The sequence below is a fragment of the Danio rerio genome, chromosome 11 (genome assembly GCF_049306965.1).
Source record: "Danio rerio strain Tuebingen ecotype United States chromosome 11, GRCz12tu, whole genome shotgun sequence".
Taxonomy (NCBI): domain Eukaryota; kingdom Metazoa; phylum Chordata; class Actinopteri; order Cypriniformes; family Danionidae; genus Danio; species Danio rerio.
In genome coordinates, this window is record NC_133186.1 from 39112906 (window position 1) to 39140415 (window position 27510).

The window sequence follows — 27510 nt, forward strand, 5'->3', positions numbered from 1 at the left end:
GATGTTCAGATGCATGCAAATCTGAAGGAGGCAGTCATGTGTGGCAGTGGATGATGGAAGGATGAGACAAATAAAAAAAAAAGAAGTGAGGCATGAGACAGAGATGGAGAGACATGTGCCGGTATAAGACGATGCCTCTGTGACCTGGGCTTTGCATTGTCTCAGTGTTAATACAGCTGTCGTTCTCTTTGGAGTAGGTGCCACAAGTCTTCAGATAAGCATGCTCTCTTTCTGACAGCGGCCTCTCTGATTGGCTGATAAGATGAATTCGCTTCAGATAACGAGCTCAATCTTGTTCTTGTAATTGGTGGAAGGGCTGCTGCAGTGTGTGTGATTGGTGGAGGAGGAGCTCTGTGGGTGGGCTGTTTGGAGGGGGTGGGCGGTGCTTGTGGAAAGGGCCACGCATTGTTGGAGGGTAATTGAAATGGAGTCAGAATTGGAGAGAAAGATAATAAGTTGTCAAGCCTGGGCGAGTCTGGATAATGAACTACACTTCAGACTACGCTGAGTCTGCAGAACAAGCGACACCTGAAGCAAACAGCACTCAACGGCCATTGTGATATTAGACTATTCAAACACACTCAGGCATCCACGCCTGCAGGCTTACAACACTCCGGTGTAAAGAAAAAAAGAAACCTGCTGATAAAAATAAACTCGGGTTAAGTGAAACAGAGAGCTGAATTTCATGAAGGAACACTCAAGTCTGACAAAATGTGTCCCACACAGCTCAGACCTCAGATCGCAAAAAATACAACAACGTCTATGAAAAGTGCTGATCTCAGAAAATATAGATGCATGTTTTCTTTTTAAAACACTTGGGCATACAATTTACAAGAGAACAGGCTCCTGCTCAGCTCAAATCACGAGTACACCATCAATTCAATGCTTTTGAGAAAAGAAAGAAACAAATACATAGCACTATATCACCAGAATCAATTTTTTTCAAGACTTCAGGACACTCATCCCATTAAACTGATCCCAAAAAGTGCACCAGATGTCCTTAATCTGGAAAAATATTAGTTTCTGTTAAGAAAAATAGCTAGAAAGCATTTATTCTTTGTTTTTAAATACAAAAGGACGTCATAAATTGCATTCAAACACTATGTGCAACTCATATACTTAGTAAATATCAATTTACCTGTTCAGATTATTTGTATATTTATTCATTTATTCATTCATTTTCCTTCAGCTTAGTTCCTTTATTCATCAGTGGTCATCACAGCGGAATGAACTGCCAACTTATCCAGCATATGTTTTACACAGCGGATGCCCTTCCAGCTGCAACCCAGTTCTGGCAAATTATTTGTGTAAAGGACTTTAATTCACTGAAAACACACAATGTTCTGCACAGTCCTGTTTATTAAAAACACACATCACTCTACACTCACTTTTTTTGATCAACAGAACATGAAATTAAACACACACTCTGGCACACTATAAATTCTAACAACATACTGTCTTAAAAATGGGGGGGGGCCTTTTCATTACATTAATCCTTTAAAAACAGATACCTTTTAACTACAATAAGGTGTTTCTTGTAAGTGAAAAAATCTTTTCATTCCAAGACAACAGGACATGAAATTGCATTGAAGCACACACACTCTGGCAAATCTCAGCTCCGCCGACATGTTTCTACCACCACCATCACCCCCTCACACACACAGATCGTGGCACCACGCAGCAAATTACCCCTTTAAGAGAGAGACCATGGAGAGTTACTGAGGCGGAACAGTTCATTTCACGCCTGTCCTGCCTCTCCACCCCCCACCCCCCGTCCCGACACACTCCCCGTCCCAAAAAAGCCATAATCAAAGCCATTAATGCTGCGTTCATCAATAGTGATCATCACAGTAGCCAAACAGTCCTACAGAGCGTCCCGTATGTTCCCGAATAAAACATTAACGCTTTTCCCATCCCGTATTCTCAAGATACTACAAAATTATTGACTGTAAAGACGCTTAATGCTAATGTATTTGTTCAATCTGTTATTTTGATGTGTCGAGGTGGAAATTTCAGTGAGTGAAAGCAACAAAGGGTGACATTTGCATGGCTTTTTTTCCCCCTTTGTGTAAAAATCAGGTAATTTTGCATAACAAGCTTAATGATCACTCTTAACGATCGTCTTTAATGAAGCGGCCCTGCTGCCTGTTTCTGACTCCAGCTCTTCAGACTGACAGTTTATTGGCTGGAGCCCCGCCCACCGGTCACGCCCACTGAGCAGGATGATGGGGAAAAAGTGCAAACATACGCAGAAACGCAGATGATGAGAGAACACAACTGGCTGGGACGTTTTACAGTGTGTTAATGTGTGTGTGTGTGTGTGTTAGCTTGATAAAGATCATTCTGTTCGGGACAATGCATGGGACAAGGTAATTATTGATGCTTACGGAAGAAGCAGGAGCAATTTTTACTCTGACATTTTGACATTAAAGGATATATTTGATCACATTTATTCACACTTACATGACTGTAAACTCAAATGCTAGATTTTTTCAATGAAAACAGTAGGATGTTATTAAATATATATTACATTGATATCAGTCGTCTCAAACTCAATTCCTGTTAGTTGGATCAGCTGTGTCTGATTAGGGTTGAAGCAAAACAGTATAGAGCTGCGGCCCTCCAGGAATCGAGTTTGAGACCTATGGTTTATATTAACATTTATAAAATTGAATATAATCCTTAAAATCTTAATTATTTTACAAATATTTGCAGGAAAAAAACAGAAAGAAAAGTTTCACAGTATTTTCTATATAGATTTTCATTATAAGTCTTGCTTGTTTTAGTTTGGCTGAAATAAGAGTGCTAACTTAAACATGCACAATGAGATTTTCAATAAGTTATACTCCAAAAATTCCAAATCCTTCATTTATTTTCCCTTATATCCTTGCAAATTTGTATGACTTAATTTCATTTGAGATATTTTATATAAAACAAAAAAGACATTTCAGAAAAAAACATTTCAAAAATACATAAAAGAAAGACACTTGTACAATTTAGAAGCAAAATTAAATAAATGTTGGGTGGCACATCACTTTAAACTTCAGTCTGTTTCCTACAGTAAGCGGTTTTATTACTGCAGAAGTGTTTTGATCATATGGATTAGATTAGTGCTCCACGACATTGGAAGAATCTGATATAGCGATATTTATTTTTCTGCGATTGCGATATGCATACAGTTTCACAAGATGGTTTGAATACCACTATTTTTCTGGAGAGTCTAACAGTATTCAGGTACGAAAATTCAATAATCACAATGTAAAAAACTGATTTTCTTACTTCGTTCACTTCTAGTACAAATACCAAAAACATCTTAGATCAAGTAAAAAGTGTTTAGTTTTTACCTTAAGAGGAAATCAGTCAAAATTAAGAGTTTTCCTTAAAACAAGCTACATTATCTACTAATTTGGTGAGTAAATAATCTTATTTTCACTTTAACCTGTACATATTTGTACTACAAACAAAACAAAAATTCAGTTTCCCTTTTAAACACAAATAAATGCAATTATTCTTTGTTACACCTCCAAACATCAACATTTTTTTGTGCACAAATAATTTAAACTCTCTTAAAATACTTAAAAAACACATGCAAAGGATAAACCTTCACTCTATTATGGTTAAACTCTTAAAAAAGTGACTAATTTAGGGCTGCACAATATAAAAAAAATCTAACATTACAATATTTTATTTTTCTGCGAAAAAAAGTTGTGATATGAATAAAGTTTCACAAGATGCTTTGAATAGCTCGATTTTTCTGGGTAGTCTAACAGTATTGAGGCACAGAAATTCTGTAAATCACAATGTAAAAAATGCTTTTATTACTTTGTCTCCTAAATTCTTAGTAGTAAAAATAGCTTTTTGTTTTCACCTTTAGAAGAAATTAGTCAAAATTAAAGAGTTTTCCCTTAAAACAAGCTAAATTATCTACTGAGGTGAGTAAAATAAAATTATTTTCACTTAAAAATGTGCATATTTGTGCTACAAACATGACAAAAATTCTAAGTAAAAAATACAAATATTCTTTGTTACACCTCCAAACATCATCATTTTTTGTGCTCTTTAAATGCTCAATCACAGACCTTAAAAACACATGCAAATGATAAACTTCCACTCTATTATGGTAAAACTCTTGACTTAAAATATCCTCTGTGGCTCCTGGACAACTATGATTCAACATTGCATATCCTGCGATGTGACTATTACGGATGCACACATTGCGATATCAATGCTGAAGTAACATATTGCGCAGCCATAGACTAGATTATGTTGTTCCTGGAGCTTAACTCACATGGTCATTATGAACTGAACTGAAAAAAAGAAAATGTTTTGCAACAAAACAAGGGCAAATTATTCCGTTAACAATTATGCAAGGTAAATCAGCCACACTGGTCTCGGATCAGTGGATAAATACAACACCGGTAATGACTCTGACTACTCTATAGATTTTTCCTAAAAAGACCCAGAAGCTAAAGACAGACCCAAAAACTGTCCGTTTTCCCTGCATCCTTCACAAGCACGGATATAAGATAAATAAATACAACACACTATAAACCCAAACTTGCAAACACACTCAGTCTAGCTCAGTTAAGGAGTCACGTACACACACATTCTGAGAGGAGGTAATTACGACGATAATATGTGCACTGGGCTCTTATCTCACACCAACACTGAGAGACTTATTAATACTTCAGAGAGAGAGAGAGAGAGAGAGAGAGAGAGGGAGAGAGAAAGAGAGAGAGACGGGGTTATCTCAAAACATCCATCACTGTTTTTCCTTCAATAGGAACCGAGAGGAAATGAAGTGTGTTCTGTAGTATATAACGCCAGCGCATACTGCATTCAAACAGCACTATACTGGAACAAAGAAACCAGGTGGAGATGCTTATCTGCTAAATACCAGAGCTGTCACAGAGATATGACGTCTAATAGTGAAATATTAAAACTGCTATCTGTGCCTTTTTGTCACCTTTTTGAGGGCATTTTCATATTGAATTGTTGATATGTGTATAAACCAATCACATCACACCAAACAGACTACACGGCTGGAGATGAACGGGAAAATGGGTTTTAAAAACTGCATGGTGGATTTTATGAATCTTTATAAATCGCTTTAATTTTCACGACTTTAAATTTCTTAAACACGACCTTAGGATTTTTTTTCAGTGATATAAAATGCAGGGGTCTGCCTCCAGATGCCTAAAATCTCAGAAATTTCAACCCAGTCACCAAAAGAAGAGATAGATTTGAAGCACACAGAAGCACATCATCTGCCACCATGTGGTTGAAATGTGTAATGCATCATCAGATGCTTCTTTGTTATTTATAAGACACACATTCATTCACTTATTATATTTGTCTCTTCCTGGTCCTACACAGGTGTTTAGATGCAAAAGACAGATCGGGGGGAGAGAAACTGAGTGTAATGAGCCGTACCGAAAACTCCTCCTGCTCACACACACACACACACAAATCTCAGATTATACACCTGGATGTTGTAAGGCAAAGCCATCTGTATTCATATGAGCCAAGAAGTGCTGTGTGTGTGTGTGTATGTGTGTGTGTGTGTGTGAGTGAAAGAGAGAAGGGGAAATACCTTCTGTAAGAGCTGAGATCCTGAGTATTTTGAAGCTATTGATTTTATTTCACCACCAAACGCTGAAGCCCAGAGTTTCACCCTGCCGGGGAAAAAGCTATTTAATTACTCAAATTATAACACATTATGACAGAAAATAATGCAAGATTGCTACAGAAATAAATCTGTTAACAACAAAAGTGTATGACTAAACCGTGTGGGATTATTTTTGAAATACAGGCAACACTTGTGTCTGTAGGTTAAATCCACATGATTTTTTTCTCTCTCTCATTCACTGTACATACAAAATAAACTAAAACCCATGCCATAAATACTGTATTTACAGCGTAAATAGAGAAATAAGTGTATTTCTACCTGATTTGGCTGTTAAAGGTTTCTTTAATTGATTTAAATTGTGATTATATTGCACTAAATTGACTGAACTAAAATAATTTGAAATAGCTGCTATCACTTAAGCACATTTTTGCACACTAGACAATATTTCAAACCCCCCCCACACATGGGATAGTATTAAAATAATAAGAAAATGTACATGTATTATAAAAGCATCTCATTTTTGGACTCTAAAGAGCAGTAAACATTTATATTAACACAGTAATCATCACAAAGCATAGTTTTATCATATCTCTTGAGATTAAATGTAACTACTAAAACTTCTCTGCAATCTGCATACATTTAAATATGCATGTTACAAAAAATAAACATTTCACGATTATAGATATCACTATAATACCGCAAAAGCAGTACTGAATGAGTCTGCATCTCTCTCTCTCTTGCTCAACAAAATTAAGGTTTGACTATATTTTGCATGCAATGTATATTACAAACGCATAATTTACACTCCAAAAAAATCTAAAATCACAAACAAATACATTAGAAGAATAGTTTTAACCTCACTTTCTTTCTAAATACCTGTACAGAGATTAAACACAGATTAGTAGGCTACTCACACTGATAGGGGAATCTCCGGTTGGGACCCCCGCACCTCCAGCGGCGTCCAGCACGCGCTCAGCATCACACACCAGAGCAGAGCAGGATTTCTCCGGTTCCGCTGCATCCTTCCCCCAAAATTTCTTACGCTGCAACGGAACCGGCGGCTTTAGAAGTCCCCCCTCCTCTCGGGTCTCTCCCCTCGGTTACAAAAAAACAGCACCGAGCGCCTGTTCCGCCGCGCACGTGCCCGCCCCAGCGCGAGTGCAGGAGCCTCCGGAGTTTCAGTCTCTCCGCCCAGCTGTCACACACTCCTCGACCTCCTGCTCGCGCTCTTTGACATCGATCCTTTTGCTTTTTTTATTCGTGCATCGAGGCTACAGAGAACAAAAAAAAGAAATGTAATGGTGCTGATTGGGAGCAAATTAACTCGGTGCTACTGTCTGGCTGCTGCTGATATTATGATGAGCGACACTTTCGGGTCAGTGGGATGTGCTGAAGTTTTAGTGAGGAGAAGCGAGCTGAAAAGTCCTCGAGATTGTGAGGCTCTTGAGTAAAATCTGAGAAAGGAGACCTAGCGCGTTCTCTCCATGTGAGCGCGTCCACGAGAGAAGCTGATGCGAAACTTTCTCTCGGTCACGCGCACTCCGTGCTTCTACTCTCTGGACTCAAGCGGTGACGGAAATCATCATTTATTTTATTCCATTGGTAATTTCAGCATTGATTAACAATAACATTCACTTTTATAAAAAGACTAAATTTCATGTCAACCAGCAGCTAATGAGTTTTGCATACTGCATTATTTGAACTGTTCTGGTCACACTGTGATAATTTATTCGGGGCAAGTTGTCACACTCTGATACTGTTTATCTTTTGTATTGTTGTATATTCATACAGAGTATTTTGTATATTCATAGGAGCACCTAGGCCTGATATGCAATTTATTTCTTCAAATGCTGTTATTTGATTTAACATGCTGTAAAAAAAAAAAGACCATTAATTTATTCATTCTTCTTTTCAGCTTAGTCCCTTTATTCATCAGGGGTCGCCACAACAGAATGAACTGCCAACTTACAGTATTCAGCATGTGTTTTACGCAGCAGATGCAACTGGAAAAACTGGAAAACACCCATACACACTCATTCACACACATACAACAAACAATTTAGCTTTATCAATTCAACTAGCGCATGTGTTTGGACACGTGGGGGAAACCTGAGTCCTGAGGAGAACACGCAAACTCCACACTGAAATGCCAACTGACCCAGCCGAGGCTCGAACTAGCAACCTTCTTGCTGTAAGGCAATCATGCTACCCACTGTGCAACCATGACACCTTAAGATGATCAGTGATGACACATATGTAGTTATATGTTACTGAAGTATGTTAGGTGAGAACTTAAATTCATTTGAAACATTAAACTGGTTTTAGGGTGGCACGGTGACTCAGTGGTTAACACTGTCGCTTCATAGCAAGAAAGTCGCTGGTTTGTGTCGCTGTTATGTTAGTTGACATTTCTGTGTGGAGTTTGCATGTTCTCCCCATGTTGGCGTGGCTTTCCTCTGGGTGCTCCGGTTTCCCCCACAGTCCACAGACATGCGCTATAGGTGAATTGAATAAACTAAATTGGCCGTAGTGTGTGTGAATTAGTTTGTATGGGTGTTTCCCAGTACTGGGTTGCAGCTAGAAGGGCATCCGCTGTGTAAAACATCTGTTGTAATAGTTGATGGTTCATTCCGCAGTGGCGACCCCTGATCAATAAAGGCACTAAGCCGAATGACAATTAATGAATGAATTAACTGGTTTAAAGCAAATATGAACCCAACAGTGCATTTTTTTCAATGAAATTTAAATGACAATTTTGAACCCAATGCTTGCTTTTGTCTTTATTTGACCCAACATTGGATTACCACAACCGAGCATTTTTTAGAGTATAGTAATGATCTGTATTTTAAATAATAATGTTAATTATTAAAATAATAGATAATACTAATAGTAATTTGAATAAGTATTAAATACTTAAATGACTGAATGATGTATTACACAAACTAACATTACCAAAAAATTTGACCCCCTCTGACGGTCAACGTATAATTGGCACACTGGTATATATTACTGTGTGCAATTGAACTTAATAGCATATCGGAGTCGACTGAAAGTTTTATTTTTTGTTAAAATCAGTATCATTATCGGAACAATAAAAAGCAGAAGGTGCATCCCTGAAGAGACAGATTTAGGGATTTTTGGGGGCCCTAAGTGTATTCTAGACATGGGGCCCAACCATCCTAATATAATTCCTTTGTATTTTTATTTATTTTTTACAACAATTTCATTTACTTATTTGTTTGTTTGTTTATTTTGTTGTTTATTTTAGCTATTTATTCCTAAAATAAAACTAAAGATAATAAATTAACTATTAAATTTTAAAACTAATTTGACTGCTATAGGTTAGGGGCGGGGGACAAATTTGCACAGATGTAATGATTACATTAAAACTATACTGTAAAAAAAGTTGACTCAACTTAAAATTATGGCAACAAACCTCAGGGCATTTGAGTTTACTCAACTTAAATAAATTCATGGGAAGTAAATGAGTCAAAAATCAACTCAAAAACATCCTGAAATTTGTTGCCTTAAAATTAAGTTAGCTTTTTTTTTTTTACTGTGTACATTTCTTAGACTCTAGCCAACAAAATATAATAGAAAACTGTTAAATAAATTTTACTTTTAGATATTTTTGGGGGCTCCCATTTTTCCTGAGACCCTAAACGGCTGCTTGCCTCTTACTGGTTAAATCCACCCCTTCATCCTTACTCTTTACAGATGTAAAGCAAGTTAAAATTACTTAAAATTTGAGGCAGCAACAATTTTTTGACAGGAGTTTTTTAAATACAGCAGTATGATTCAGCATATGTGGTTTTTCATTGATCAGACATAAACAAAAGCGTCATAACTGACTGCTGGACTGCTTTATGACTAGACGCAGGGATAAATTTGCGCAGACCTAATGATTACATTAAAACTGCACAGTAAAAATTTGAGTTTGTTCAGCTTAATTGGGTCAAAAATTGTATTAACTCAAAAATGTCCTGAAATTTTAAGTTGAGTTTACTTTTTTTTTTTTTTTTTTTTTTTTTTACTGTGTATATTTCTAAGGCCCTCGCCAACAAAATCTGATAGAAACTGTTATATAAACTTCTAGGTATTTTTGGGGGCTCCCAAATTTCCTGAGACCCTAAGCAGCTGCTTGCCTCTCTCACTGGTTAAATCCACCCCTGCATCTCTACTCTTACAAATGTAACGCAAGTTGAAATTACTTCAAATTTAAGCAACACATTTTTTGACAGTAGTTTTCAAATACATCAGTATGATTCAGCATATTGATCAGACATTAACAAAAACATCATGCTCATTCACACTCAGCTTCCTCAACAGATGCCATAAAGGAGCAGATAGCAGACAAAGTAAGTAAATAAGATTTATGAACAGCCACTATTCCAGCACTGACCTCTTGTGCCTGCTGCTTAACAATGGCATCCAGGTGCTAATTGCTATTCTCTCGTTCTCTTTAGGTGTTCATCTAATTACCACGAGCATGTAAATGATGAGGAGCGTCTGCATGAGTGTGTGTGTGGTAACGGGCTGTGATGGATCTGTCTTAACTCGGCCAGCGTCTCTGTGCAGTCATGATTAGCTGTAAATGCATCATACATCACAACCTCAGCAGCGACTGGAGCTGATTAACAATCTCTATACTGTACTACTGCAATGCTGAGGCTACAGAAGACCAACCTGATGACATTATCATAAACTTCTGTTTAACATTTGGATTTTACATATGATTGCAGAGTGAAATAGTAACTTAATCAAAAATATACTATTATTATTAGAAACATTTATCAATAAATTTTTTTTACAGTTATTCATACAGTCAGATTATGAAAACATACTGTATACTGTATATACAGTGCTCAGCATATACGAGTACACCATTTTGAAAATGAATATCTATTTCACAGTGAATTAGTCAATGTATTTTGGTGCATTTGAGGAAAACAGATTTATTAAACAGGTATATATATATATATATATATATATATATATATATATATATATATATATATATATATATATATATATATATATATATATATATATATTTATTTTTATTTATTTTTTTCTGACAGAAAATACAATTAAATTCAAGCCAAATATTGCAAAAACAAACTACAACCTACAAAATTTCAACTAAATGTTTCTATTTATTTATTTATTTTTTTTGCTTTTCTTGATTTTTCCACTTTTAATTTTGTATCTAATATTTTTCTATGCCATCTCAATTTGGGTGTACTTGGCTGTTTTTGGACTGCTTTCGTGAGCTATTTTGTTAGATAAGCTCCAGATTTGGCTTCAGTACTGATTACTCTAATGTATATGCACAAATATAATATTGTATAGCATCCTATTAAAAATATGAATTTAAAAGAGAGATTTGTGATAGGTGTACTTATAAATGGTTGGAACTCCTCTGAAATTGTATATATTTTAAAAAATTTTCCCAAATGTTTTTTATAAATATTTTTTACATTAGAAATAATTCCCAACACATTTATTACATATAATGGTTTAACAACACATTTTTATTAACTCATTTCTTTAATCTTGCCATAATGACAGTACGTAATATTTTTCTAAATATTTTGTAACTTAGATATTGAGCTTAAAGTGCAATTTGTTATTATTTTGATAATTAGGGAGGTTAGGATTAATTATGCAAGTGATTGGATGACAGTGGTTTGTTCTGTAGCCATTCATTCATTTTCTTGTCAGCTTAGTCCCTTTATTAATCCGGGGTCGCCACAGCGATATGAACCGCCAACTATTCCAGCAAGTTTTTACGCAGCGGATGCCCTTCCAGCCGCAACCCATCTCTGGGAAAAGTTCTGTAGCCAATAAAACAAAATAATTTGAAATAAAATAATAATATTGACCTTAATAGTTTTTAAGCTGTTTTTATTCCAGCCAAACTAAAATAAATAAAACTTTCATCAGAAGTCAAAAATAAAAAAAATACATACATATATATATATATATTTTTTTTAAAGTTTTATTTATTTTAGTATATTTATATTTATTTAGTATATGTATATTTTATAATGTTTATATTGTATTTTTAATTCAAATACAAGAATCAAAAACTACCAACCCTGAATTTTGAAAGTCAAATGTTTATGATCTTAAATGTCACTTATGTGTTATAGAGTGTTATGGTTCAATTATTTTTTCTGTTTATTCGAACAGCTTTTGCCAACAATTTAAGAACAAAGTATTTTAGGGGAACATTTCTTTTAAAGGTACTGTAAAGTGCATCTGGTGGAACTACAGTACAGATGCACATCCAGAAACAGAAGTGTTTTTAAGTGTTTGATCCTGCTTTAATCACAATGACAAAGACAACGCTAAGAGTGCGGGTCTTTTAGGGACAGAAGTAGTAGTTTGATCAATCCGGTTAGTCTGTGCTGGAGTTCTGAATACAGGCCACCAAACACACATAATCTCGGTCTTGTCTTAATGGAAGTTAAAACTCTTAGCAGGTCAAATTTAGTGCTGACTGAAGTTACACATCGCATTTAATCCCTTACAAAACCCTTTACAAAATCTGTCGTCTTAAACGCATTGAGTTACATGATCTCATCTCAATGAACTGAATCATAGGAGCACCTCTAAAGCAATAACGTAAGGCGTCACTGCATTGACATATGGTGAACTGACATAAGGCTAAAATTATGTTCACTTTAAGCCTACAAATATTATATGCATTTTGTAATTTTAGTTGACAGAGAAAGCAAAGAAATGTACATTTTAATATACTGTACTTATATTTATCATTCCATGTCAAGTAACATTTTCAAAGTTAAAAAACACTGTTAATGATAAAATAATGAATAATGATAAAAAAAAATAAGCCATCATCGTTAGCATGAGGGATTTTTTATTTTTTAAATGGAGAATGTATTGCACTCACTGATGCAAATTTCTTCCAAATATATTTATATCAAACAAATCTCTAAATCTGATTTTGTTGAATCGTCATTCATTTATTCATTTTCTTTTCGGCTTAGTCCCTTTATTAATCTGGGGTCGCCACAGCAGAATGAACCACCTTGAATCATCACATCTGACATTATTCATAAGAGAAAATTCACACAGAGAAGGCAGTGTTTTTGTTCACGATTCTTTTTCAGTAGCTCAAATCATTCCTCAACAGCAATCAAGGGAAGAGCTGGATCAGAAAAATCACACCCAGGAGGACTTATTGTGTCTTAAATCCGGATCTTCGGGACTTTTCTTCTTACAGCACCTAATCTGAATAAGAGCTCTTTTTTGTGCGTCTCCGACTGTGCCGACATGATGATGTGATTCAAATGTGCATGTCTGATCAACTCGAATGACACAGCACACAACAATACACTTAGCTTGACTGCAAAACTACCTTTTTTGGTTGGCATTTTTAGCTAAGACTTAAGAAGATGGACTTTTTCCCAGAATTCCTCAACGACTCTTCCACTCACTATGATGGCCCTGGTTTGAAGGTGCCTCTTCCCCGGGCAGGATTCATCACGCTGTCCCTCCTCATGGCCGTGTTCTCCATCACATCTGTCGTGTTGAACGCTACAGTGATAGTCGTCACCCTGCGGCACAAACAGCTGCGGCAGCCGCTCAATTTTGCCCTGGTTAACCTCGCCGTGGCCGACCTGGGCACCACACTAACAGGAAGCGTGCCATCTGTGGTGACCAATGCTGTAGGCTACTACATTACGGGACGGATCGGCTGTGTATTGGAGGGATTTTGTGTTGCATTTTTTGGTAAGTCTCATCCAGGTTGAACATGAAATAATTATTTAGACTTTACGGTGTACACTGACACAAATGATTCATTAGATTTACCACATTTCTTTAAGGTATGTGGTTGCTAACTTTCTGAATGGGCTGAACTTAAATAAACAATTTAGGTTGAAGATTATTACATTTGTTTGTTTCAATTCAGCTCATATAAATAGTTTGCAGCCACTTAAATTGTTTTGGTAAATCCAATTAATCATTTTTTTATGTATAAACTGCACACAAGCTTACAGAGACTGGTGAAATAAATAAAAGACTTCACATCTAATATAATGTTATTATTTGAAGGGATAGTTTACCCAAAAACGAAAACGTACTCACTATTTACTCACTCTCAAGTGGTTTCAAACCTTTATGCTTTTCTTTCTTCTGTTGAACCCAAAAGATTATACTGAAGAAAGCTGAAAAGCCACTGACTTCCATAGTAGGAAAAACAAATACTATGGAAGTCAATGGTTACAGGATTCTAGCTTTTTTTGTGTGTGTTTAAACTCATTAAAGTTTGAAACAAAAGGGTGAGTAATAAAAAATGCATTTGTAATAGGTTCGGGGGATTCGAAAGAAGTCAGAACTTGGCCCCTATATGAGCTCATTTATCCCATTTTTGACAGTATGCCATCATGAATTGTGAAAATAACCAATAGAAGAAGACTTTAAGAAAAATAACCAATAAAAGAACCAAAAAAACAAGGCTTTTATTATTTAAATGGACAAATTGTGACTGAGGAAATGAGCTGGCAAGTTTTCCATTGGTGTATGGTTTCTTACTATAGGACAATATTTGGCTAAAATAAAATGATCCTTAAATTTGGAATCTGAAAAAAAAATCTAAATATTGAAAAAAAAAATGTCTTTAAAGATGTTCAAATTAAGTGATTAGAAAAGTGTATCACTAATAGTTTTGGTTTGGATACATTTACAGCTAGAAAATTACAAAATATTGCAAGCAAATATGAGTTTTAGTTAATAATTAATTTTTGACAATCAAATCAATAATTTTTACTCATACAATGTATTTTTGCTTATTATATATACACTTGTGCAGGTTCTCTTGGTTTTTAAATCTGTAAATGACCTGGCATCTGCCTATCTGTCAGACATGTTGATCGAGCATCAGCCTGGTCGGTCTCTTCGGTCATCTAAACAGAGATTGTCATGTATCCCTAAGTCGGGGCTAAAATGCAGAGGTGACCGTGCTTTCACAGTAGCTGGTTCTAGGTTGTGGAATACTCTGCCCCTCTGTATTAGATCTATATCATCTCGGTCTGTTTTTAAATTAAGGTTGAAAACTTAACTCTTTGATTTGGCATTTTATCAATGAACACTGTGCGTTTAAGCTATAATTTTATATTTTCTTTGTTGTGATGTGTATCGTTATATTGTGTATTGTGATGTTAATATTGCTATATAATAAAGTATAAACACAGTTGTAACTATACAGTACAACAAACTTTGACAACAGTACAATTTGCAATACAAGTACAACTGCCTAAAAGTAACATACCGACTGTGCTTTGTTCGACAAATCACACTGTTATGTTTTAAAACATTTTATTGTTTTTTATTCTGTCCCTGCTGAAAAATCCAGTTTAAACCAGCCTAGGCTGGTTGGCTGGTTTTAGAGGGGTTTTGGTCACTTCCAGGCTAGTTTAAGCTGGACATAGCTGGGCTCCCAGTCTGGCTAGGCTGGTCAAGCTGGTTTTAGCTGGTCATCTCTTAGCCTGACCAGCTAAGACCAGGCTGGAAATGGCCAAAACCCCTCTAAAACCAGCCTGGTCCACCAGCTAAAACCAGCCAACCAGCCTAGGCTGGTTTAAGCTGTTTTTTCAGTAGGGTTTTTTAGTTCATATACCTATTTTCTTTTATTCTTGTTTAAAGGAGTTTGAATTATCATTGTGTATGAAATGAATAAACTTGCCTTGCTGTCATATTACTGAAGTAAACTCTATGTTGTCTGTGGCGTGTTTGTGTGCGCACAGGTATCTCCGCGCTGTGCACCGTGGCTCTGATCGCAGTGGAGCGTCTGTTTGTGGTGTGCAGACCTCTGGGCTCCATCACGTTTCAGAGCAGACACGCCGCAGGAGGCCTGTTGTCCTGCTGGCTTTGGTCTCTGATCTGGAACACTCCGCCTCTGCTGGGCTGGGGAAGCTACCAGCTGGAGGGAGCGGGCACGTCCTGCGGGCCGCACTGGCAGAGTCGAGAACTCAGAGACGTGTCTTACATCATCTGCTACTTCTCCGTCTGCTTCGCGGTGCCATTCGCCATCATCCTGGTGTCGTATTCATGGCTGCTCTACACGCTGAGACAAGTATGACATGTTTTGGGCTACTTTTGTTTCATAGATGATGAAATTTAGACAGGCAGTAAGGCTATTTTTTTTTTTAAGATAGTGTTACTCAACCACGTTCCTGGAGGACAACTAACACTGCATGTTTTTGATGTCTCCTGTCATACCCAACGCAGGTCTTTCTCTAATGAGCTGATGATCTGAACCAGGTGTGTTCGGTTAAGGCAGGGGTCGGCAACCCGCGGCTCTAGAGCCGCATGCGGCTCTTTAGCGCTGCCCTAGTGGCTCCCTGGAACTTTTTCAAAAAATGTTTGAAAATGGAAAACGATGATGGAGGAAAATATATTTTTTGTTTTAATATGGTTTCTATAGAAGGACAAACAATCTTAACGTTTTCCAATGCTGTAAAAGTGTGTAGAATATTTAATTTCAACATTTCTGTCAACGAAGATTTGCGTCATAGCCTGCGACACACGTTTCTATCAGCAGGGCGGGATGCCAGGCAGGTAGCTGTTGTAAACAAACCGGCGGCTGTGTGATGCGCCATGGAGCGCAAGCTGTCTTTGCCAAAGATGTACAGCGGGGCACGCTTTCTCATTTTCCCTCCCTGAGAGAATTCAAAGAAGCCCATCCCGATCACTCACTCAACGGTAATTATTTACAAGGTGCGATCGTTGATATGCAAACCCCTAACCCCAACCGTCATTGGGGGAAAAGCAGATCGTACTAAATTGTACGAATTAGATCGTACGAATACTTACGAATTAGCCACTAAATGAAAAAGTTACGAATTGCCGTGAGATTGTGTTGGTTGAGCACATTCCCAGGAATGACTCGAGCTGATCTTGAAATGGAAATGGCAGACTGCGTTTTATTGCACTGTTTGTTGCCCAGATAAGGGGCACGTTGTGCACGTTAATTTTGATGTTGTTTTTTGGAATCCTCAAAATAAAAAAAAAACATAAAAAAATCTGATTTCTTTATTGCGTTTCTTTAATTTCATCAAAGCAAAACATAATGCAATAATATTGTAATGAAGTTAAACTTGATCATTAAACATAATTCATTAATATTGTAATGAAGTTAAACTTGAACATTAAACAATGCATTAATATTGTAATGAAGTTAAACTTGAACATTAAACATAATGCATTAATATTGTAATGAAGTTAAACTTGAACATTAAACATAATGCATTAATATTGTAATGAAGTTAAACTTGATCATTAAACATAATTCATTAATATTGTAATGAAGTTAAACTTGAACATTAAACAATGCATTAATATTGTAATGAAGTTAAACTTGAACATTAAACATAATGCATTAATATTGTAATGAAGTTAAACTTGAACATTAAACATAATGCATTAATATTGTAATGAAGTTAAACTTGAACATTAAACATAATGCATTAATATTGTAATGAAGTTAAACTTGAACATTAAACATAATGCATTAATATTGTAATGAAGTTAAACTTGAACATTAAACATAATGCATTAATATTGTAATGAAGTTAAACTTGAACATTAAACATAATGCATTAATATTGTAATGAAGTTAAACTTGAACATTAAACATAATGCATTAATATTGTAATGAAGTTAAACTTGAACATTAAACATAATGCATTAATATTGTAATGAAGTTAAACTTGAACATTAAACAATTCATTAATATTGTAATGAAGTTAAACTTGATCATTAAACAATTCATTAATATTGTAATGAAGTTAAACTTGATCTTTAAACAATTCATTAATATTGTAATGAAGTTAAACTTGAACATTAAACATAATGCATTAATATTGTAATGAAGTTAAACTTGAACATTAAACATAATTCATTAATATACTGTAAGTTAAACTTGAGACGGCATTGTACAACAGAGTAGTCACGTGGTGCGTCATTCTCTACAGGATGCACTGCAGGGAAATGAACATTTAACCATGAAGGCTCAGTATGTATTTGTAGCCAGCGAAGTAATTTTTATAGTAGGCTAATATAGCTAATATAAATACATACAGCATGTGTTGCCATCATTATAAGGCTTTTAATTTTTTGCGGCTCCAGACATATTTGTTTTTGTTTTTTATGGTCCAATATGGCTCTTTCAACATTTTGGGTTGCTGATCCCTGGGTTAAGGAGACATGCTGCGTCCAAATTCACATACTTATACTACGCCCTTAAAGTTTGTACTTTTTTGTAAAGGAAAAATACATACTTTTGAGTGTGTGAGTAGCTTTGGAACATAATATTTCCCCGTTAACAGATCGTTATGTTGCTTAGTTATGAGCCTGTCAATCATCCACACATCATGCACATTTCTTTCATATTTAGTTTACTACCTAATTGGAGAAGCAGCAGGTTATTCTGCCATTCGCAAATCTTTCATGCAGATAAATCCCCTCAGGTCGTTGGATAATTAAGCATTCAGACGTTAATGTCCAAACATATCTTGATATAACTATTGTTGTTGCAGATGAAATATAACACTGAAAACGCTGTTGAAATATATTCCAGTGGGCTAGATATTAATTAACAGTCATACAAATCTTTTTACTGAAGCCTTTCTGCTTGATCTCGCTCGTCCGCCATGTTTGTAGTTTATTTACACTTTTCTCCCGCATTTGTAGTTCTAATCAAATTCATGTCCAACGCGCAATGTATTGTGGTCAATATCAGCGGTTAGAGTATGTTCAGTTCTATACTTAGTTTTTACTGGAAATGGTAAACAATCCGGGAACTTTTGGCATGCTCTTTTCAGCATACTACGATTTGGGACATAATTTTAAACACTATACGGATTGCAACGCAGCTATATTTTTTTGTTGTTGTTGAATATCAGTTTGGATGTTGGATGAACAAATTTTACTTTCAGGGAAGTCTAATGTCGACATCAGATAGTGTTAAATATGAAAACATGACATTAGCATTGATATCATTGCGCCTGCTGCAGCCATGGTACGGCAACAAAGTTCCTTAATTATTATGCCAGAATGAGAGTATAGTTCCTAGCCATATCAAGCTAGCAAATAGCCACTTTTCATTTTCTGTTGGTTTTAGTACATGATGTAACTACCGAAGAGCCAAGCTTTAAACACGAAAGTTAACTCTCTGATTATTTGTGAGCGAGATGCTAATGGTCTAATCTGATTCGATTATTTATGCAAAGCTAAGCATGCTCCCACCAGACCCGGCGATTGACTGAATGAATTCTTTTAGGCTTAGTCCCTTTAATAATCAGGGGTCGCCACAGCGGAATGAACCGCAACTTATCCAGCATATGTTTTACACAGCGGATACCCTTCCAGTCACAACCCGACACTGGGAAACACCCATACACTCTTTTATTCACACATACACTATGGCCAATTTAGCTTATGCAATTTACCTGTACCACATGTCTTTGGACTGTGGGGAAAACCCACGCCAACACAGGGAGAACATGCAAACTCCACACAGATATGCCAACGTACCCAGTTGGGACTCAAACCAGCGACCTTCTTGCTGTAAGGCGATCGTGCTACCCATCCACTATGCCACAGTATCGCCTCCTGAATGAATTAAAAAACAGTAAAACTCAACTGTTTAAAGAGCCCATATTATGGGTTTTTGAAAATTCCCCTCCATGTAGTGTGTAACACAGCTCTAAGTGAAGTGAAGTATCCAGCTAAGGCTTAAATCTGTAAGAATACAGTGTTTAAAACTGTTGATTCATCTATAAAAGAGTCGACTCATAGTGCTTCGAACGAGTCGCCTTGATACCGATTCATTAGGTGTTTCGCCATGACGTACGAACGAAACCAAGTTATTCACGTGCACGCGCAAACCCGGGAGATTTCAAACCTGAGGCCCCGCCCTCTGACGCAGAAACCCAGACACACACACACCCACCCACAAACACACACACACACACAAACATGCCGGTTGATTGAAGTCACACTGCAGATGGATATATTGAGTCTCTACCCAAAGATGAAACCTCAGCATTATAACCAAGCAGTTGGAAACTTCTGGAAGCTACATGCTACAAAGAATACTTCATCTGAGTTTGTTAAAGGAAGGATCAGTAAAGAGTAACTGATGGACGTCAGGATGGGTTTCTTCCTCCATTTCTCAAGTGTAAGTACGTGCGGTTAAAGTTGTTGCCTCGTTTACTCGAGCTTGCAAATGTATTTAGTTGTGATTTGTTACTTGTAACCGCGTGTACTGTATCAGGTTAACTGGATATATTATCTTATCGCGTGCAAAGTCACGTTAAAAACGCGACGCGTGCTGTTTGTTTATGGAGCTCCGTGCTAGAGTTCTGCTCCCGCGATTTATTCGGAAATTTATTCCCGCGCCGCAGAAATCTGGCGCGGGGATAGCCGCGGGAATAAATTTCCGAATAAATCGCGGGAGCGGTCGGTAACGGGTTTAATTTGGGACGGGAGCGGGCTGTCTAGCAATATCACGGATATTGCTATGCGAATTAGAAAGAGAGAGTCTGCTTGGTATGAGAGAGCGTATGAGAGAGAGCGAGAGAGAGAGAGAGAGAGAGCGAACGAACGAGCTCTGTGTGCTTTGTGCTGTGTGTATGTGTTTATACAGACAGCTTGGCTGTCTGGACTGTATACTGGGTGATTTTTGGTTGTGTTCTCCGCTCTAGCGGGACCGGGCGCGGCGGGCAGAAAACGGAGCGGGTTCTCAGGCTAAAACCTGGCGGGTGCGGGCGGAAGCGGGAGCGTTGTCATCCGGAGGTGTGTGTGTGTTTTTGTGTGTGTGTGGTATGGCGAGTACACGACTGTCTCCTTCGTTCGGTTATCCGTGGCACTATCCACTCGCCATAGTGTGGCAGCTAAAATCCACGCCTACACTATCGAGCGTGTATGAACTGTGATTACTTTTTAAATTGCTGATTAGCTATTGGCCATTTCCCTCTCTGACTGAAGGCAGTCGACCAATCGCGACAGACTGTCATCGGTCCAATCAGCGCAGATTAGCTCCGCGCTAAGGAGGGGTTTGGGAACAAATGAATCACTGGACGATTCATACAGGAGTCGCTGGGATAATTAGGTAAAAATAAATGCAGATTATAAGACCATGAAAGTGTTTTTTGACCTTGCATGCATATTAGACTGTTGTTGGAGACCCTTACAACCAACATATGACCCTATTTCATGTATAATATGGGCTCTTTAAGTCTATCATAGTTGTCAAATGTGCCTTTTTAAGTGAATTTTTCCATTATGTGTGTTAGAAATCACGTACGTCTGTGCTTATTCTCCAGTATAAACGCAAAGAAGACAAAAAAGAGGACCCACACACCAAAATGTGCTCAAAAGCGCACATAATCTTATTCCAGAGGCCACGAAAATGAGCAAAAGGCTCAAACCTGAAGGGTGTTGGCACTTATTTAGCACTTTTCTTTTCATGGTGGCCTCTGTGGAGTAAGATTGTGTGAGCTTTTGGGCACATTTTTTGTGTTTGGGTCTTTTCAGTGCATCTGGTATGAATCAATGCATCCGTAACGCACTGTCAAAAATGCAGGGTTCCACACAATCCCTTCAAGTTGTCCCAAAACAAATCAATTAAGTTAACTTAACACATTTAAGTTGATTGAACATAAGACAATTAAGTTGTCCCACAAAATATCTCCAGAATTGTGTTTCAGCTCATTTTAAATAAGCAGTTTAAGTGTGGTTTATTCATAAACTAATTTCGAGAGGATCACATGCTTATGATCAACACGGCTGGCTCCTCATTAGCTCCGTAATCTGCCCTATTAGATGATTATGGAAGCATTATAAATAACCAGTTTTTCACTCCAGTTATCTTCGTCTTGAAGTTTCCCCACCTCCACCCCTACTTCCCCCCTTTTGCCGACAGGGTGACACGGTGGCCCAGTGGCTAGCACTGTTGCCTCACAGCAAGAACACCGCTGGTCCAATCTCCTATCGGGCTGGTCGGTGTTTCTGTGCGGAGTTAACATGTTCTCCCTGTGTTCGCGTGGGTTTCCCCCGGGTTCCCCGGTTTCCTCCTACCGTCCAAAAACATAAACCTTAGCCAATCGACTAAAACAAATTATCACCTAAGACTATAGCTGCGTCCCAAATGGCACACTATACACTATGCACTCATGCACTATTTACTTATGCACTTACACACTCAACAGAATAGTATATGTATGTAGTGGCGTCCCAAATGTCACACTTCTGTTTTTTTACTAAGCGGAAAATTCAAACAGTTTCCTTGATGACGTTTGACGGTTGCTAAATCAGTGAAATAAACGACCAAATCATTAAATAATACCTGCCATGAGTATTGCCGCATTCACCATCGGGAGGCGCTATAATCACTCTCGTAGGAGAATTTTGCTTTCACCATCCAAAATAAATAAAGTTATTCAACATGTGCGTCTGATAGCTCCGCCCCTTCCGCTACGTAGGCAAACCTGCGGTCGTTGAATGCGTGAATTGTCCATCATTACACACTTCATTTTACTGGCTGAATGAGTGCATCATCAGGGTAATTAAAGTGCACTTATTATTTTTAGAATTTTCAGTGTGAACGCACTACTTAAACTATTTATACTACAAAATGGCATAGAATAGTGCATAAGTATGCGATTTGGGACGCAGCTAATCTTAGTTTACACTTCTCACACGGCGACAAGTAGAGGAGTTCTCGAGACCTACCTGAGCTCGAACTTCCCTCTCGCCCTTCTAACAGGACGGAGCCCCTGGCTCGAGGATATAACAAGCTCAGGGCTCTCTCCCGGGACAGCATGACAAATACGCTGTATTGATTATCAGCTAAGTGCGAACTCTTGAAACAAGGAGTGTATTAGTTTACTCGGTGCTTACTTTGTGTAATGGCCAACACTTGTTGTTTGAACACATTGAAAGATCTGCTGTTTCTTTCCTCCGACAGGTTGCTAAGGTTGGTGGTGGAGCGGCGGCGCGGGCAGAGGCTCGGGTGGCGTGGATGGTGGTGATGATGGTGTTGGCGTTTCTGGTGAGCTGGTTGCCTTACGCTGCTCTCGCTCTAACCGTCGTCTCCAAACCTGAGGTCCAGCTGGCCGTGCTGGTCAAGGTTTTACCCATATACATGGCCAAGAGCAGCACTGTATACAACCCCTTGATCTACATATACATGAACAAACAGGTGAGCAGAACAAGCAGATCATGTGCACCCATATGGCACATATTGACCTTATTCTTTACCTACGAGTGGGTGCAGCAATTGAAATCTCTTTGGCTCCAGACTTCCGCTCTCATTCACTTCCATTGATTTTTAGACGTTAAAAGCAGCTTGTTTTGCTGCTTGATGTTGCAAACTGACATTTTCTTCTTATTTTGTTCTCCTTTTTATGTTTACTCATGAACACACTTGTTTGTAGAGCTGACCGTTTTCTGCCGCTTATTATTCCTCGTCATTTATCCCATAGGAAACCGAATCGGAAGTTCTAAAAAGACGAGCGCACCTCCGCATTGCAGAATAATGTCAATACTGTAGAAACAAAAATACATACAGTACTGATACACAGTTACAACTAAATGTCATACATTTCAAGAGTTCACACTTAGCTAATGATCATTTTTAAAGCTTGTTTGGCATGCTGTCCCGGGAGAGAGAGCCCGGGGCTCATAAGATCCTCGAGCCCACGGCTTCCTCCCGTTTGCACGGCGAGAGAAGAGTTTTAGCTCAGGTAGGTTTCGAGAACTCCCATGCTTATTTCTGGCTAATAACAAATAAAGGGATGGCTATAGAGAAATAAACGTCTTACTAAGAGCTCGACTATGGTGCCATTTTAGTTTGTTCGATTTACTTAAGTCGTGTGTTTTTGGGCTGTGGGAGGAACTCGTGGAACCCTTTGGGAAACCCACAGGAATACGGGGACAATGAGCAAACTCTGCACAGAAATGTCTACTGGTTTAGTAAGGACTTTAACCAGAGACATTCCTGCTGTGAGGCAACAGTGCTAATCACCGGGTTGCCGTGTCGCCCAATCTAGTAAAGGATGGGGAGTAGGGGTGGGAGGAGGGATTTTTCAAAACAAAGATAACTGAGGTAAGGAACTCTGGTTACTTATAGTGAGTTAGGAATCATCTGATTGGTGAATCATGTGTTAACTAATGCGGGCCCAGCCATGGTCAATAATAAGCATGTGATCCTCTCAAAAATTAGTTTATAAGCCCAAAGAAACAAAACATCCTCTAGCAAAAGCATCCCCCCACCCCCCAATTTTTTTTTCAATTTAACTGTTGCTCCTGAGAAACTTTATTCTCCCGAGAAGCATGACATGTTGTTGCACAAATATAGTGCTTAACTAACATTTTTTCCCTTCAAAACTATTGCAATCCCAAAAAGAGCTTTACTTATATTTTTCTGCTGAAATTTGCATTGTTGCAACATTTTCACATTCAATATAACCTTTGCTTTAAGTTGCAAAATTATTTTATTCCCCTTAGAAACTTTTGGGCAAATTCACACTTAGATCCATTCAGCAGAGATGTTCCTATGCCTTAAGTGCTGAAGTGACAGGGCCTAGGGATGAGCGCTTCTGAATGAAACGGAGTGTGCAACATCATTCTGAATGGCCCATTATGAGCTCTTCAGTTTGGAACTACATTTCAATATGGCGGCTATGATTGTTTTCACTTGAAAGTGCCCTTCGGAGGGTGATATGTCTCATTTTGAATGCATCGTTACTGAACAGGTCAAGATTGCAAGCCAATAAAGCACTGATAATAATAAGGTGTATGCAATTTATTAGTAAAACAGTTTTAACATTGGGTATGACAGGCATTTTGTTCATTAAATAATGCCACAAAAACCATAAACATCACAAATATAGACCTTTTTCTTAGAACGCAAAATTACCCATTATGTTTTGCGTGTATGCGCAAGGAGAATGCTAAGAACTTTCAGTCTGCAGCTGAAGCGTGTAAATAGTCACATTTGGACGGCTTTAAAACGATAGTTTTAATCTTTTTTATTTGCTTTTAACATCTTTGAAATAATATTGTTGTCGATTAGCGCCACCTCATGGACTGATCATTTAAAAAAAATACAATCTAATTGGATAGAAAACTGCTGCTGAGGCATTTTCCTCTTGTTGTGAGACGACATCTTCTGCGGTTTAAATGAAGCTTCGTCATCGCTAAAGTCAACATTTTCTCTTTTTTTCAAATATATAACCTGCCCAAACTAATGTAATTCTCCAAAATGTTTGACGCACAATATATGTTTGAAAATATCGGCTAGTGTTATTTTGAAATGACAGAAAAACACAAACCGTCGTAAAAACAACAAAGTAAATGAAACAAACGAAACATGAAATGAAAATAAATGAAACATAAACGGCTCGCGATTTGAATGATCTGCAAATCAGGCAGCAGCGTATCAGTTTGGAACTACACTTCAATATGGCTGATTCAATCCAATCCAATATGGCCAATCCAATATGGCTGATTCAATCCAAATATGGATTGTTGAGCCGCAATAAAGAGCCACTGAGCTAACATCTGACAGGCCGGGGAAACACACACACACTGTATTTCTGACGGCAGACACGTGAACTAGTAGAACGTTTTTCTCTCGTGCTTAAACTACATCTGACAGGTTAAAACGGCTTTAACACACACCTTTCTAAGTTGTGTCACAAAAACACTCCGTAATCCATTAAAAATGCTATTGAAACCCATTTTTAGATCGCAAATTACCCATTGTGAACGCTGTAAACAGAAGTTCTAACCATTCTACCGGAAGACGCTGGTCGCTATGGCGCCCTCCATGCAGCAGCCAAGAAAAAGGTCTATAATTACCTTGATTCATTTACCTGTAAAAACTCTATTAAAATAAACATGTCTAAATAGAAAATGCGTACTAATGCATATGCAATACATTGCAAATATATTTTTAACTGCGCCTTAAATAATTCCTCTTAATTTTTAACACCAGTCGAGTGTTCTGATACAAGCACATCCTAAATCATACAAATCTAACTTATTTTTTTCTTGTCATCATGTTTCTTTGAGTGCTTAAAATGGCAATTATATGCCATTATACATAATGTTAAAAGTGGCGGTTTGAATTTAATAAATGTCTGTTTTAGTTCCAGAGGTATGCAATACCCTTTCTGATGTGTGGAAAGGATCCTTGGCCTTCAGAGGACGACGTATCTGAAGTTCAGACTGTCGTCTCTCCATTAAACAACAAAATCAGCCCAGACTGAGCCTTCACTACAGAGTGTAGAGTTTGATGAAGCGCTTCTCTGCTTGAAGTGAAATGATTGGATGAATGTGGCGTTTCCTATAAATGTTGGGTGGGTCATGTCGAATGTAGCCTTTCATTCACATCACAGCTGTGCTATGCTAATATTCAAAATTAGCTGCTATTGAAATGTTTAAGAAGCATCAAATCAGCATATCAGAATGATTTCTGAAGGATCCTGTGAAACTCAGATTTGAATAGGAAGAATAAATGATTTTAAAATATGTTCAATGCAACACAGTTGTTGTCAGTTGCAATAATATTATACAATATTTCTGTTTAATCAAGTAAACGCAGCTCTGATGATCATAAGAGGCATAAACATTTAAACATCTTACCAGCATAATTTAAAAACACAGTATTAATGCTAATCAGTCAAGAACGCTTATCTAGATCCCAGAGCCCCAAATGAATCTCGCACTGCAATCAGATTAAATATTTCATATTTGACCTTCCAATTAAAGCCAGCTTGACCCACAGATCCACAGAGAAATCCAGCTTCAAGTAACCGCCCGCTGTTCAGGCACAAATAAACGACACAGAGGTTTATGTATTCATTAAGTTTATTCTGTATTAATCGTTAGAAAATAAAATTTCAATATTGATTAAAATCAAGTCCAGGCCAAAATAAAATAGGAAAATTACAAAAAAATGTATCAATACAAAACCTAGAGGGATATTAGAAGTCATCTGCTACGAAGAGAAAACCCTTTTTCTTTTTCCTCATGGAATAAAAACCATAACAGAGCAAAGATAAAGACTTTCAAATGGAGAACATCACCACGCATCTTCCCGTTACGTCTGTACATATGTTACACTAGAATCCTATGTTTCCTTACAGCGTTAATAAGAAAAAAAAAGTATATAATAATAATAGTAATAGCAACAACTCTAGATGAAAATGTGATAATCAACAGATGTGGCTCTGAAAACTTGTATAATACTTTTTTTTCTCCCTTATTTTGTCAAGTTAACAACAATAAAGAGGAGTGCACCTTTATCCCCTTCTCTCGTCTGTTTGTCCCAGCACTGAAAGGTGAAATGTAAATGACAAATATAGATTCCACTAAACCGTACGCACAGTCACAGAAAAAAAGTACAAAATTCGCCCACCTTGATACACAAAATATGAATAGAAAACAGGGAAAACAAATTGCACGTTACAGTAATCTGTGCAAAAGACGAACAGCAATGTGCTAATAGTAAAATCCCATTGGTATATTAAGAAACCTAATTTTTTTTCCCGTTCTTTTCAGCAGTCCCTGACACGAGGTAAAAGTTAAATCTTTAGTTTAACAAGATCTTTTTTTATTTATTTATTTATTTGTTTAATAAAAATAATGCATATTTTGTTGTCCATACCAGTAATTGCTACGAATAGTACAATGTGCCAAGAATGTGCATTGGTCCGTTTACAAGATACAGTATAATCGACATGAAGACCGGAACACAACAATTCAAATATTTTTTTTCTTTTCATTTTTTTTTTCCATTTCAGAGAGCCCTTTCTGATGTGCACACGCAGTGACAGTAT

At 37.3% G+C, this 27510-nt stretch overlaps 2 protein-coding genes across 8 annotated transcripts in view; one reads left to right on the top strand and one right to left on the bottom strand.

The window, feature by feature from the left end:
* Positions 1 to 15847, bottom strand: part of cacna2d3 (calcium channel, voltage dependent, alpha2/delta subunit 3) — an 86886-nt gene extending 71039 nt beyond the window's left edge. For 4 of the 7 annotated variants that reach the window (XM_073917004.1, XM_073917003.1, XM_073917002.1 and 1 more), the window contains exon 1: positions 15345 to 15847. Coding sequence is in view for 3 of the 7 variants with exons in the window: in XM_073917000.1 (XP_073773101.1) it covers positions 5594 to 5675; positions 6544 to 6650 (189 nt within the window). In the remaining 4 variants the exon portion in view is untranslated. Of the gene's footprint in view, positions 1 to 5593; positions 5676 to 6543; positions 6901 to 15344 lie in introns of all 7 variants that reach the window. The other 3 variants (XM_073917000.1, XM_073916999.1, XM_073916998.1) reach the window with 1 other exon arrangement.
* On the top strand, positions 13054 to 22883 carry parapinopsinb (parapinopsin b). The gene is given in 5 exon segments (NM_001005312.1): positions 13054 to 13390; positions 15406 to 15734; positions 18432 to 18538; positions 18540 to 18563; positions 22721 to 22883. Coding segments are annotated over 5 exon segments (960 nt in total).
* Positions 22884 to 27510: the final 4627 nt, after the last annotated feature.